This window comes from Saprolegnia diclina (assembly GCF_000281045.1).
Source record: "Saprolegnia diclina VS20 unplaced genomic scaffold supercont1.33, whole genome shotgun sequence".
In the NCBI taxonomy this organism is placed as follows: domain Eukaryota; phylum Oomycota; class Saprolegniomycetes; order Saprolegniales; family Saprolegniaceae; genus Saprolegnia; species Saprolegnia diclina.
In genome coordinates this window covers 49505-62199 of record NW_008246100.1, presented here as the reverse complement: position 1 = coordinate 62199, position 12695 = coordinate 49505, and the positions used below count along the sequence as shown (strand labels likewise).

Below are 12695 nucleotides of genomic sequence, written 5' to 3'. Positions count from 1 at the left end.
TTGGCTGGCAATCCGTGGAAGAAGGCACACGATTGGTCCATTATCTCGGTCGCGCTTCGCACACGCCGCCACTTTGCCTTTTTCCTTCAAGTGCTCAAGCCCACCAGCAACATGCCCCGCGGTACCAACTCCCAAGGCAACACGTACAACTCGCCCGCGGTCTCGCAGCCCAACACCAACAGCTATCACTACTCCAACACGGACGGCTCGTACTACTATCAGTACGTTTCTACTATCTCGAGCAGCACTTACTGACTCACGTAGAAACTCGAACGGCTCGACGTACTACAACAACGGCCAGGGCAGCGCCACGTACACGGCGCCCAACGGCACGCGCTACGCCAAGTAATCGTGTTAATGACACCCTTGCGTTTTCATATGACTTGAATTGCAATGACGCTCTTGGCGTCATCGGCAGGACTGAGAGAGACGTATGGCCGTCGGCTTGGACACAGAAGAGCTAGAATTCACCAAGTTTTTCCCGATGCGAGGTCCGACGCACTGCCCGAATAGCGCGAGAATGTCTTGCACCTGCGTTTAGGGTTCTTCTGCAATATGATCTTATATTGTCACCGTCTTGCTGAAGACGGCCATCACAACTTCTAATGTCCTCATTATGACTCGGCAAACAATGGACTGGCTAACGTAGTGTATTGAATAGAGTATCGTCGATTAGATGCGTTTGACGAGCTGCACAATGTCTTCGTCCATGAGGAGGTGCTCCTTCCCGACCTTCTGCGGCTGGTGCTTGACCGAGAGGCCCCACACGTTGGCGTACTTGAGGTCCTTGAGAATCGTCTTGTGCAGCCGGTTGCAAAAGTCCTCGATCGACGGGTTCTCCGAGTGCAAAATGACGGGCGCATCGTAGTCGGGCAGCCGGCCCTTGGGCTTGGTGTAGATGCGGATCATGTTGCAGTACTCCCAGACCTTCTCGAGGAGCTCGTCGAGGTTCCAGCCGTGGTGCGCCGAGATGAGCACGTTGTGCGGCAGCTGGTCGATGATCGTGAGCTCCTCGATCGTGAGCTGATCGATCTTGTTGAGGACGTAGAGGCACGGGATGTACACGCGGTTGCCTTCGATCACGTCAATGAGCGCGTCAACGCTCACGTCTTCGCGGAGCGTCACGTCGGCGTTGTGGATCTTGTACTCCTTGAGGATCTGGAACACCGTGTCGTAGTCGAGCTCGCTCTGGTCGACCATCGCCTGGAAGTTCAAGCCGCCCTTCTCCTTCTTGCGCAGCACCATGTTCGGCGGCTTCTTGTTGAGGCGGATGCCAAAGCCCTCGAGTTCGTGCTCGATGAGCTTCTTGTGCGTCGCCGGCTTCATCGCGTCCAGCACCATCAGAATCACGTTGCACGTGCGCGCGGTACCCATGACCTGGCGACCGCGACCCTTGCCATCCTTGGCGCCTTCAATGATACCCGGCAAGTCGAGCACCTGGATCTTGGCACCGCGGTACGTCAGCGTGCCAGGAATCGCCGTCAGCGTCGTAAACTCGTACGACGCAGCCTCCGAGAAGGTGCCCGTGAGCTTCGTAAGCAGCGTCGACTTGCCGACGGACGGGAAGCCCACGAGGCCGACGCGCGTGTCACCCGACTTGTTGACATCGAAGCCTTCGCCGGCGCCACCGCCGCCGCCCGACTTGCCGCCGTCGAGCACCTCGCGCCGGAGCTTGGCGATCTTGGCCTTGAGGAGGCAGAGATGCTTCATCGTCGCCTTGTTCTTCTGCGTACGGTTGTACTCGGCTTCGAGCTCGTTGATCTTGGCCATGGCGGAGCTCATGCTTGCGTCGTTCTCCCTGACGTTGCCGTCGGTCAAATAAAGGTCAAGTCCCGCGACCACCACAATTAACCTCCTGCGATGCCATTGGTTCCTTTCATCCGGAATTCCGGATATCATGCCCATCAACACCTCATCAAGGCAACAAGTTAGTGGGGGGTGGGCTGGACGTGGACCTGGCGCATGTGCGTCGACTCGCGCTTCGATTGCATGGACATGGCCGACATCATGGACCGGAGCAGCGCCGAGCCCTTGGATCCAAGCTTGAGGCCGCGGCCGTCGGTACCGCCGGCCGGTGCGCGGTGCGGGTGCTGCTTGGCCTTGAGCTGGTTGACTACACACGCTTCGTCATACGAAGATAAGACATTGAGGAGCGTACACTTGGCGATATGCGCGACGAAGAGCACCTTGCGCTCGTCTTCAGAGAAAGTCTGGCGCTTCTTGGCGTAGCCGTGGTAGTAGATACTGAGGAGGCCGAGGAGACTCAGAAAGATGATGACCGCCGTGTAGCTGTCGTTCTGGAAGCCTGCGATCGCAACGATGACGAGAACCCACACGGTCAATGCGTAGATGGCGCCGGGGACCCCAAAGAGACTCGTTTGAGATCGCGCAATGTGCTTGAACTTGCGCCGCAGCACGATAAAGCCGACGCACTGCGCTGCATACCCCGTCGACGCGCTGAGCATGCAAATGTTGAAGAGGTAGTGGCCGACGATCGGGTAGAAGTACACGACGAGGCACAGGAGGTACCCGACGCCCGACCCGAGAAGCAGTGCGACCAGCGGCGTCTTGTTCGGTCCATACTGGTGCTGGCACACCCGCGGCAGCAGCTGCGAGCTCGCCACCGCGTGGATGAGCTTGCCGTACGCAAAGATAAAGCCAAAGACCGTCGCAAACGTTGCGGGGATTGCAAAGGCCGTCACGACTTGGTCCGAGAGCCCCGTGAACAAGACAAACCCTACGTCGCATGAGTCCAAGAATCATCGAGAGAGTGGACCCGAGTTCATCGTCGCCAAGACGGTCGGAAGCTGGTCGACGCCGGGGGGAAGACCGACGCATAAAACCACCGACGCCACGGACGTTGCAAGCAGCGTGAGCATGCAGTACAGCTGCGCTTTGGGCACGACAGCCTTTGGGTTCTCAACGTCGTCGCTCGCAAGGGACACGGCTTCAACGCCGACGTAGAGCCACGCAGCGAGCGGGAGGTTGGTCATAAAGGTCCCAAAGCTACCGTCGACGTTGGACGACGGTGCAGTCGCAGCGTACTCGACGTACGACGCCGACCCGAGCACCCAGAGAAGGAGGATGCCAAACGAAACCAGGGCAAGCATGAGGTTCGCGCGCCAAAAGATTCGACCGCCAAGGCCTTGGACGAGAATCGAGACGCCGTAGATGAGTAGCCAGAGCAGCGGCTGCACCGTCTCGAGCGACGGCGCCAAAATGAGCAAAAGCTGCGTGAGCGAGAGCACCGACGACGAGACGTACGCAATGTACTCTAGGATCTCACACATGCCAATGAGAAAGCCGACGCTAAAGCCGAGCGAGCAGCGCGCGAGGCCGTAGGCGCCGCCCGCAAAGGGCAGCGCGGACGTGACCTCAGCGACGCTGCACACCATAGCGAGGTACCCAGACCCGATGAGGACGATGGCGACGCAGTATAAAGGGAGGCCGGCGGCGAACCCGACGTTCCAGCAGAAATACTGCCCGCCAATGACGATCGTAATGCCAAGCGCCCACACGTCGAGCGTCGACACCATGCGCGTCGTTGCTTTTCTGCTTTTGCGCGACGATTGCCGGTAAATTTACGGTTTCTCCCGGCGTTGCTCTCAGTTTGCAGGTTGCGGTTGACAAAAATCCGAAAGTTAGACGCTGTTTACGACCGGTAGTCGGCGTTGATGGCCACGTACTCGTGCGTCAAGTCGATGCCGAGGACGGTGCTCTCGGCTTGGCCGAGCCCGAGGTCGACCGTGATCTCGACACAGTGGTCGTGCGGCGGGTAGTCGTGCGACGCGACTTCGAGGCCGCCACGCGTCGGCTCGGTGAGCTGCGCACGCTTCATGTGGCCCACAAGGAGCGCTTCGACGTCGCCATTGAGGGCAAACTCGCCGTGTTCAAAGATGCGGAGACCGCCCATGGAAATGCTCATCGAGTCGGCGACTGCGACGCCCTTGTGGTGTTTGCCCATGTACTTGCCGACCTAATGCCACCACATATTTTGAGCAAAATGCAAAAGCGAGAGAGGTGGGCATACTGCCATGACAAGGCGGCCGACGTTCGGGTCGTTGCCAGCCACTGCGCACTTGAGCAACGGCGAGTTGACGATCGACTTGCCGACGCCCTTGGCCATGACCTCGTCGACCGCGCCCTTGACGCGCACCTGCAACACCAACCTCATGGGACTTGAGGCGGAAGACAAAGACGTACGCGCATGACGTGGTGGGCGCCTTCACCGTTGCGCACAATGTCCTCCGCGAGGCCGCCGCAGACCTCGTATAAGGCGGTGCGAAAGGCCTCGAGCTGCGTCGCTTCGTCGAATGGGATCTGACCAGATGAGACGATCGCCAGCGTATCGGACGTGCTTTCGTCCGTGTCGACGCTCATCGCATTGTACGTCTTCTCGACGACCTCGGAGAGGAGCGCGCGCAGCGTGTCCCGGGGCACAGCCAAATCTGACATCGATGTGAGAAGGATAAAGGGCAGAGGTCGCGATCCGTCTACCTGTGAGGATGTACGAGAGCATCGTAGCCATGTTGGGCTCGACCATGCCGGCGCCCTTGGCAATGCCGACGATGCGGCCACCGCAGACGTCCGCCGATCGAATCTTGGGGTACAAGTCTATGACCGAGATCGCATGAGCCGCGATCGTCAAGAGAGCACATGCATGGCATACCCGTCGTCATGATGCCGCTGGCGGCGGGGTAGATGCTCGTGTCTTGCAGCGATTCGACGACTTCGGGAATGTGCTCGATCATTGCATCGACCGGGAGGCGCCAGCCAATGACACCCGTCGAGCTCGGTAGCACCATCTTGCCGCTCGGCAGGTCCAGGTGATCGGCGATAGCCTCGCAGATCTCTTGCGCGTCGGCAACGCCGCCACCGCTGGCGCAGACGTTCGAGATCTTATTGTTGACGATGATCGCACCGAGCTTCTCCTCGTCGAGGCGCTTGCGGCCCACCTTGATCGGCGCCCCGGGGCATGCGTTCTGCGTGAACACGGCGCCAAAGAGCGGCGTGGGCACGTGCGGCTTGATGAGCGTCAGCGTCATCGTCGCCGGCAGATGCGGCGCCTCCGCCGGCGTAAACTGGAACTGCGAGCTCCCGACAGAGAAGCCCCACGGTAGCCGCGTGTGGTGGGTCTCCAAGTACGCTCGGTACTCGGCCGACGAGTTGAAGGCGAAGACCGGCTTGGTCGAGTAGCGCACGGCCGACAGGCGCTGGAACCGGCGGAGCATCGGCCAAAGATTTTATGACCAGAAAAAAAGATATGCCATTCGATTCCATTAGGTTCGCTCCAAATATCTTGATATTTGTAAAGAGCTCTTAAGTACGCATTTGCGTTAAACAACGTTAAACCCAGGGCCGCAGGTCGTGTTGAGGCCGTGATGGCGCAGGGACCGTCTGGGAGGAGCCGATGCGTTGTCTTCATGGAGCGAGCCACCATACTTGTTGGCGCCGCCGTGACCGCGCTACATTGTCCGCACCGTCTAGATAGGCCCGAGACGTTCAAGTGGGTTTTACCTAGATTTTACCTAAAAACCAAGTTGAAGCGGGAGCACCAGAGGAAATTGCATGCGGCTGGCGTCGAGCGCGGTCAACTGGGTGTACGTAGCGTCGTCATGTAGTATTAGGGAAGGGTGTAATTGTACTAGGATATTGTTCACTGAGCTTCGTTGCGGTGGGCCGTGACGCGCGCTGCGTACTCGTTCATGGCGAGCGTCGACTGCGGGGCGATCCACTCCCTACATTCACCAACGGTTCATGAGCATGCATGTGGCAAGCAACGCTTTCTCGCGTACCAGAGGTAGATGGAATGCCCCGTCGACGACTTGACTCTGGCGCGCACACAGCGCAGTCGGCTGTCTTCGGCCAAGGCCATGCGAACGGTGGGCCAAAGCTCCTTGGCGTCTCTGCGAGCTTCGCCCTTGAAGCCAAGCAAATCCAAAATGGCTTCGCTGAGGTACGTCTCGCGCACGGCGGCGTTGCCCGGCAGGTTGGACTTGGCATGCAAAAGCAGTTCTTCTTTGGCGCAGACGACGAGCTTCTCGACCTACAAGACGTGGTCAGCATTGGCACCGCTTCTCACTGCTCGTACAAGGCGGTCGTCGTCCTGCACCGACTGCGGCAAGTATAAGACGATCACCGCCAATGCCGCCACGACGCAGAGCACAAACTGTAGTAGAACATCGTGAGACAACAGATATAACAAAAGCGAGCGTGTACCAGAATGGGCGAGAGGTTCTTGAGACAGTACTGGGCGACGGTATGCAGTGACAGTAGCAGGTACTGGGATCGCGAGGCCAAGGCGTCGTAGGGATCACTGCCGTAGATGGCGACAAATGCCACGACCATGCACACCACCAGGGCGACTGTGAGATAGACCCATGACAATGGTTCGCTCTCGGGCGTCGATGGTGACTGAGGTGACGAGGATCGGTGGTGCGAACGAAGCCGTGCCTTCATTGGCGTCAAACGACCAACGCTCGAAGACTGCGACCGCTTCTTCCGCCGGCGAAGATCTACCGCAGCCGTGTCCGGGTCCTGTGCAGTCGGCGGGCTCGGGCGTCGTGTGGCAGCTGTCGTTTGCTCTTCCGCGATCGACTGCGTGCTGCGAGGAGGCGACGCTCGCACTGACGTGGACGGCTCTGTGTCGTCGGTGAACGGGGCGTAGATGTTGATTTCGGGACTCGCAAGACCCATTTGCTTGAGGTGGTAGTTGGTCGCCGGTAGCACAGGAGCCTTGGTCGTCCGCGACTGTGGCTGCGGCTTCTTCTGTTCGCGTCTCTTCTCGTCCTCTTCAATATGCTTGAGGATCTGATGGCTGCGCAGCAGCTCGGCCTTGTCGACCGCGCGTTGGTGGCTTTTGCGTCTCTCCTCTGTGCGCGTGCCAATGGGCTCCTTGCGGGGGGGCTGACGTTCTGTCTCGGCGCGGTCGCGGGCACGCGTGGTATGGGCGGAAGACAATGCGAGATCGGGCTCGGCTTGCTGCGCCTTTTTCTTGGCGCGGAAGAGCGGCGTGGCCGTCTCGATGGACACGGGCTGGCGGGCCTTGGGGAAGAGCGGGTACGCGTACTCGAACGTCGGCTTGCGCGACGTCCGCAGGGATAGCTTCGATGGGCGCATCATGTGGCGGTTCTTCTGGACGAAGGCTTCGATGCGCTGGCGCTGGGCGTCGGCCTCGAGGTCACGGACGCGATGGAGCTTGGAGACGGGCGAGAGGAGTTGGGAACGCGGAGATAGGACCACGTCCGACGCCAGCATGCTCGGAGAAACCAAATTTGAATTTCCGAATTCAAAAACCGTATCCGGTACTTTCCGGATACGATTTCAAACCCGTCGACCAATCACACGACTCGAATTCTCCACAGCGGCACTGGATTCGCTACGATCAAGTACATGGACGGACATGGCCCCTGGAACTGAATAGACTCGTAATTTGTATGCATGACTCTGCCAAGACCAGTACATGGACCAATCATAGTCCTCCAGATTAAAGACAATTCTGTGCACAGAAATGACACAGTGGCTGCAGGCCATCTATTCAACGGAGGGCGTCTGGGTCGAATTGCGGATCCACGTTTCGGCCTGGGTGCTCAGCGGGAGCAGATGCATGACTCGGTCGATCGGCCGCGTGCACACGTGGCAAACCTTCTGCTCTCGAAACACCTTTTTGCCGCACTCAAAGCAGCAGTAGATATGGATGTAGTAGCCGTGCGCCATGCCCGCCGTGCGCGGTCGAGCTTGGCAGAGAAGACACAAGGCACTCTTCTCGACACCACCCGCCGGCTCGACGTCGTTGTCGTCGTCGCTCTCGCCCACGAGCTCGTCGTCGTCGCCAAACTCGTCGTGCTTTGTCTCTTCTTCGTCTTCATCGTCCTCGTCATCTTCGCAGCGCCCGCTGCTCACCACAATGACGTTGCTTCTCTCGCCGTCATACCCGCTCTCGATGCTGCTCGCGGCCTCTCGCGGCACTGCGGGCATCCGAGCGACCTGGACGACGTCGTCCTCTTGCGTACTGTTGTCGTCGGACACGTGCAAAGGGCCGCGGGTCTTGCGGACGACTTGCACATCGTCGTCTTCGTCCTCGGTTTCCGTGTTGGCGTCATCGTTTGCGCGCGCTGCGGGTTGGACCTCGTCGTCACTGAGCTCTTGGCGGGCGTCGCTCGGTTCAAAGAAGCGGCTAATGTGACCGGGACGCGACTCGATACGTTCATCGCTCGCTTGGGATGCGCTTTTCCACACGTTGCGGATCGCTTGGCCTTTGCTCCGATGGTTGCCCTCGCCAAAGTTGTCGACAAGGTTTTCGAGTTCTTTGAGCCGCCGAAACTCGCGCTAGCATCACCGTATCAGACATTGTTGCGGCGTTGTACTAGGAAACGTACAGCGTGCAAGCTTTTGCGAGCGGCTTCCGACGGCTTCTTCCCGTTGGCGCTACGTTCGGACACGTCAGTTGACTTGGCGTAGATCATGCACGTACGATTTGATCATGCGCAAGATGAGCTCGCACCACTGAAACTTGGCTTGATGGAGGCTCCAGTAGAGCAAAACCCGCTACATACACACGTCGTTGAAGCATGTGCGCGCAAGGTCGTTTTGCTGTACGTTGAAGCACACACTGCCAAGCATGAAGAGAATCTTGTGCATACTTTGCTCCTTCCGACATGCTTGGAGGCTAGACAGTACACGATGAGGATTTCGGCTTGATCGGCAGCGGCGTACTGGGTCGACCAGCCCTTCTTGTAGAGCCCGGAAGCGCCACAGCGCATGCCCGAGAAGCGAACCTACGTAAATATGTTGGTGTATGATTCGGACCGCAGCGATGCGTGCGTACTTGCATGGACGCGAGGTGCTCGGAGCGGTCGCAAGCTTCGCAAGTGGAGGAATACTGGCACGGAACGTGGCTCAGTGACGGGTAGTGCTCGATTGCCTCGACGAGATCGTCTGGCCACTTGACCAAGCCCCGGAGGCTGTCTCGCCGCTGGCACAGCGCCCGCTCCACCTAGAATGGGATATCAACTGTCGCTCAATTTGCGTGGCAAGCACGTACATGCTTCTCGGCCTCGAGAAAGATCTTGTCGCGGTTGTTGGCTTCGAACGTCGGATCCATCTGAGAGAGGAGCATGTAAGAGGCTGTAGCGAGGATGCGACGCACCATGCAGTTCTCCAAGTAGTCCATGTAGATGGAAAACCACTCGTCGCGGTCGCGGGACTTGTGCGCAGCGCGGTAGGCCTCAAAGTCTTCTTCTTCGCTGTAGACGTGCTCTTCGTTGTTTTCGTCGATGCCGTTGGTCGTTGCTACTTCGTCGTCGTTCATGTACTCGATGTGGTTGTCACCGACAATGAAGTCGTCGTCTTCCGCGCTGGCGTTGCCGTCGCCAGCCGAGTCGGACGCTGCAACAAAAGCCTCCTCATCCTCGGACGACGCCGTCTTCAAACACGTGTTGAGCGTCGCAAAGGTCAGCTTCTTCTTCTTGGGTGTGGTCGAGAGCCGGCGAGACGATCGGCGCGGTGTTGAAGACATGAGCGACTGGCGCCGGGGCGGGGGCGCTGGCTTTTCTTCTTCCGAGTCGATCTCGGTCGCAGGCTTGTCATCGTCCGAGTCTGAGTCGAGGACAACGAGGGCCTTGCGCTTCGCCCCGCTGGACGGGGCGTCGGGCGAGTCGCCGGGGACGTCCGAGTCGTACTCGGTGATCCGGCGCCGCTTCGCCATGATCGGCGCGGGTAGCGACGCGGCCATGCTGCTTGCGACGACCTCGTCGTCCTCGGTGATCCGGCGCCGGCTGGCCTTGCTCGGCGTGATGATCTCGACCTCGTCGTCCGAGCTCATTCGGTTGGGAAGATTGGGAGTGCTGCCGCGCACAGGATTTTGACCAATCACATCGCTCCACTCGGTTCCCGTGTTTTCCGTTTAATTTTCGGGAATTCGGTGCTGTGGATGTATTGAAGTCGCGACACCTCGACTACCGGCAGGTATTAATGTGAGCGAACGATCATCGAAGCCGAACTCTTTCCCTGCTCTTCAAGCACCTTCTCGTATAATAACTCGTTGGCTGGTAAGTCGAGTTCGGACCAGACGCTAGCGTAGGCGACAAAGAGAACCGGGACATCACCAAGGGCGTGTACTAGTATGCACTATCATCCATCCGCGGCCACCCAGCACTACAGCAATTACCGCCACCAAGAGGATATATCGATTTTCGTATGCGAACACGGTGTTCGAACTCTGCATGTTAGTTCGACTGCTCGATAGCCTACGGATACCTCGAGCCCTCAAGTTCAACTGCAGTTGCAGTGCTTTTTCTGCAGTCAGCGCAGGTATTCTACATTCCCCATCAACACTACGCCTGTAGTGCCGTGATCTCTTGAGGTTCTCTTGTCTCGCACCGCGGCGCGAGGTCGAGCGTTGGCGCCAGAATTTGTGTCGCCTTTGCACTTGTCCGGTCGATTTCGTAAATTTCCGACCATAATTCACGGTATCCTCTCTCTTCAACAGCGTATGCTGGCAAAATGTAGCAAACGCCGCGTCCTGATTGGCTGCTATTGGTATTGGTGGCACCTGATTGGGCATAAAGAAAGGTGGGGCGTTGGTGGTGAAAAAGCTCGCAGCTCTGGTTTTTTGGTCTCACGATGAACAGCGTCGTCCGCGTCCTGGGCCGTCTCGGCGCCACGAAGGCAGCCCCTCCCGCGCGCCTCCTCTCGGGCGTCGCCCGCCACGGCCCCTCCATGGACACGCTCTGGAACGTCGGTTCCTTCCCGATCATGGCCTCGGCCAAGCCGGCCATGATGCTCTCGACTCACGAGATGCTCCTCCACGTGTCCAACCCGGCGCTCGACGTCTTCTACCCGTCGCTGTCGGAGCTCATCACGGACATGGGCGAACAGGTCGAGTACCACGCCGATAGCGTGCTCAAGAAGCGACGAAAAAAGATGAACAAGCACAAGCACAAGAAGCGCGTCAAGGCGCTCCGCGATAGAACCAAGAAGAATTAGACGACGGACGCGTAGACCTCTCGCCGCCGCCTCTGTTACGAGGCGTAACCATCAAGCAATTCGAATGATGGCCATAGCCCTTCTGGCTTCGCACTGTGCATGAGCAGTCGAGTGACCATTAATACCAGTGTTAATGGTGCGCCAAGGCAATCTTATAAGGCGAGGAGGGATGGACTGTGTGCACAGTGTACGTTGTTGTTGTCTTCAATTCTACCCTACGCTGCCGGATTACAACAGCGTGACGTTGTGTCGGGGCGTGAGCGCGCCACCGCCGGCAGAGCCCGGGCCAGGCGTGAGCATTTCTTCGCCCGCGGGCGACTCCAGGTATGACGGCGACTCGCGCTTCTTGCGGAAGAGGAAGAGGCCGCCGATGAGGGCGAGAAGGACCACCGCGCCGATCGCAATCAAGACGATCCACTTGGTTTCCAAGCCCGAGCTCGAACTGTCGGTGTTATCACCACCGGGGTTCATCGTCGCAATGTTGTTGGGGTTGGCGGTCGGCTTGAGCGTCGTCGCACCAGGCGTCAAGGTCGTCGCGTCCGGCGACAAGGTCGTCGCGTTCGGTGACAGCGTGGTCGCATTCGGCGACAAGGTTGTCGCGTTTGGGGAGAGCGTTGTGGCGTCGGGCGAGAGGGTCGTGGCATTGGGCGACAGCGTCGTCGTCGTAGGCGTCGTCGTCACGGGCGCCGTCGTCTTGTCGGTGGTCGTCGTCGGCGCCGGCGTCTTGTAGGGCGCTGGCAGCGGGCCCACGCACTGGACGTTGTCCGTCTTGCGCTGGCAGCCCATGATGTTGCCGTTCATGACGCCACAGCACGTTTGCATCTGGAGTGTCGTCGTGCCATCAACATTGGGCTGGCCTTCCTGGGGGCAAAAGTACTTGCCAAAGGACTGGCCGGGCGTGTACCTGCCCGAGCACGGCTCGCCGCCGACGCAGTAGACCGTGCCACTGTTGAGGAGCGAGACTTCCCATTGCCCGTCCGGGCACGCGCTGTGCGTGGCGGCGACGAAGGCGGCCACGAGTACCAAGTAGAGCGACCGCATCAAACCTGGTGGTTGTTTCGTAAATGACTTGGTCTGAGTATAGCCGGCGTCAATTAGTAATTTCGATGCACTGGCTACTGCCCTTCCACCAATCGCAGCGCACGGCGCGATCTGTTTTGCGGGAACACCAAGTCTCACAAGTGTCCATCCTGCTGTCAAGCTGCACCATGTGCACAGCACAGCACCTTTAAGCTGAAGCTTGGAATCGAGCCGCCACCCCAGCGAGCTTGGCGAGCTCCAGTGTTGCAAAAGCGGGACGAGGTGGCAAAGGCGAGCTCTCGGCTCCAGCAGTACACTGTACGAAGATACGGTATTCATTCTGGGGGCTTGGCATGGGAGTGATATGCGCGTGCGCCAAATATTCCCGACGGCAATGCTGTGGCCGGCCTGCGGACCGCGAGCGCAACAGCAAGCGCGCAGGGAGTGCGACGACGAATGAGACGACAGTGAGAAGTACAAGTGCAAACGAGACAGCAATGAAAGATACCGCAAGCGACTTTTGCTCGGATCTTGTTAGACTCGAGATTTGTATGTGTCTGACGACGCCGTGTAAAGTTCGACCACCCAATCATTCGACGCGAAGAGACGCGGGAGCCAATCAAAGCCGCGTCATGGACCCTGTAATGCGCTTGTTTTTGACCATCAAGAAGAACCCTCTTGGCGACGGC

The 12695-nt window shown here is 58.8% G+C and overlaps 8 protein-coding genes across 8 annotated transcripts; 2 read left to right on the top strand and 6 right to left on the bottom strand.

Moving 5' to 3' along the window:
* Positions 1 to 44: 44 nt before the first annotated feature.
* SDRG_09954 (hypothetical protein) lies at positions 45 to 382 on the top strand. Its single transcript, XM_008615921.1, has 2 exons — positions 45 to 221; positions 265 to 382. The coding sequence occupies exons 1-2, from the start codon at positions 112 to 114 to the stop codon at positions 347 to 349; spliced, it is 195 nt and encodes a 64-aa protein (XP_008614143.1). The 5' UTR covers positions 45 to 111; the 3' UTR covers positions 350 to 382.
* Positions 383 to 672: 290 nt separating this feature from the next.
* SDRG_09953 (GTP-binding protein 128up) lies at positions 673 to 1782 on the bottom strand (the record flags this gene model as incomplete). Its single annotated transcript, XM_008615920.1, has 1 exon — positions 673 to 1782. One exon carries the CDS (start codon positions 1780 to 1782, stop codon positions 673 to 675), a length of 1110 nt encoding a protein of 369 aa, XP_008614142.1.
* A 146-nt stretch (positions 1783 to 1928) lies between these two features.
* On the bottom strand, positions 1929 to 3536 carry SDRG_09952 (hypothetical protein; the record flags this gene model as incomplete). The annotated part of the gene is made up of 3 exons (XM_008615919.1): positions 1929 to 2113; positions 2159 to 2737; positions 2777 to 3536. 3 exons carry the CDS (start codon positions 3534 to 3536, stop codon positions 1929 to 1931), a joined length of 1524 nt encoding a protein of 507 aa, XP_008614141.1.
* A 116-nt stretch (positions 3537 to 3652) lies between these two features.
* SDRG_09951 (arginine biosynthesis ArgJ, mitochondrial) lies at positions 3653 to 5231 on the bottom strand (the record flags this gene model as incomplete). Its single annotated transcript, XM_008615918.1, has 5 exons — positions 3653 to 3976; positions 4031 to 4156; positions 4204 to 4448; positions 4498 to 4614; positions 4670 to 5231. The coding sequence occupies 5 exons, from the start codon at positions 5229 to 5231 to the stop codon at positions 3653 to 3655; spliced, it is 1374 nt and encodes a 457-aa protein (XP_008614140.1).
* A 27-nt stretch (positions 5232 to 5258) lies between these two features.
* Positions 5259 to 7273, bottom strand: SDRG_09950 (hypothetical protein). The gene is made up of 5 exons (XM_008615917.1): positions 6220 to 7273; positions 6092 to 6169; positions 5796 to 6046; positions 5518 to 5738; positions 5259 to 5465 (listed from the first exon to the last, which is right to left on the bottom strand). The coding sequence occupies exons 1-4, from the start codon at positions 7255 to 7257 to the stop codon at positions 5657 to 5659; spliced, it is 1449 nt and encodes a 482-aa protein (XP_008614139.1). The 5' UTR covers positions 7258 to 7273; the 3' UTR covers positions 5259 to 5465; positions 5518 to 5656.
* A 213-nt stretch (positions 7274 to 7486) lies between these two features.
* Positions 7487 to 9855, bottom strand: SDRG_09949 (hypothetical protein). The gene is made up of 8 exons (XM_008615916.1): positions 9149 to 9855; positions 9044 to 9103; positions 8828 to 8995; positions 8716 to 8777; positions 8599 to 8668; positions 8474 to 8547; positions 8379 to 8427; positions 7487 to 8328 (listed from the first exon to the last, which is right to left on the bottom strand). Exons 1-8 carry the CDS (start codon positions 9821 to 9823, stop codon positions 7534 to 7536), a joined length of 1953 nt encoding a protein of 650 aa, XP_008614138.1. The 5' UTR covers positions 9824 to 9855; the 3' UTR covers positions 7487 to 7533.
* A 768-nt stretch (positions 9856 to 10623) lies between these two features.
* Positions 10624 to 10986, top strand: SDRG_09948 (hypothetical protein; the record flags this gene model as incomplete). Its single annotated transcript, XM_008615915.1, has 1 exon — positions 10624 to 10986. The coding sequence occupies one exon, from the start codon at positions 10624 to 10626 to the stop codon at positions 10984 to 10986; it is 363 nt and encodes a 120-aa protein (XP_008614137.1).
* Positions 10987 to 11045: 59 nt separating this feature from the next.
* SDRG_09947 (hypothetical protein) lies at positions 11046 to 12123 on the bottom strand. The gene has a single exon (XM_008615914.1). The coding sequence runs from the start codon at positions 12025 to 12027 to the stop codon at positions 11215 to 11217; it is 813 nt and encodes a 270-aa protein (XP_008614136.1). The 5' UTR covers positions 12028 to 12123; the 3' UTR covers positions 11046 to 11214.
* Between the last annotated feature and the right edge of the window lie 572 nt (positions 12124 to 12695).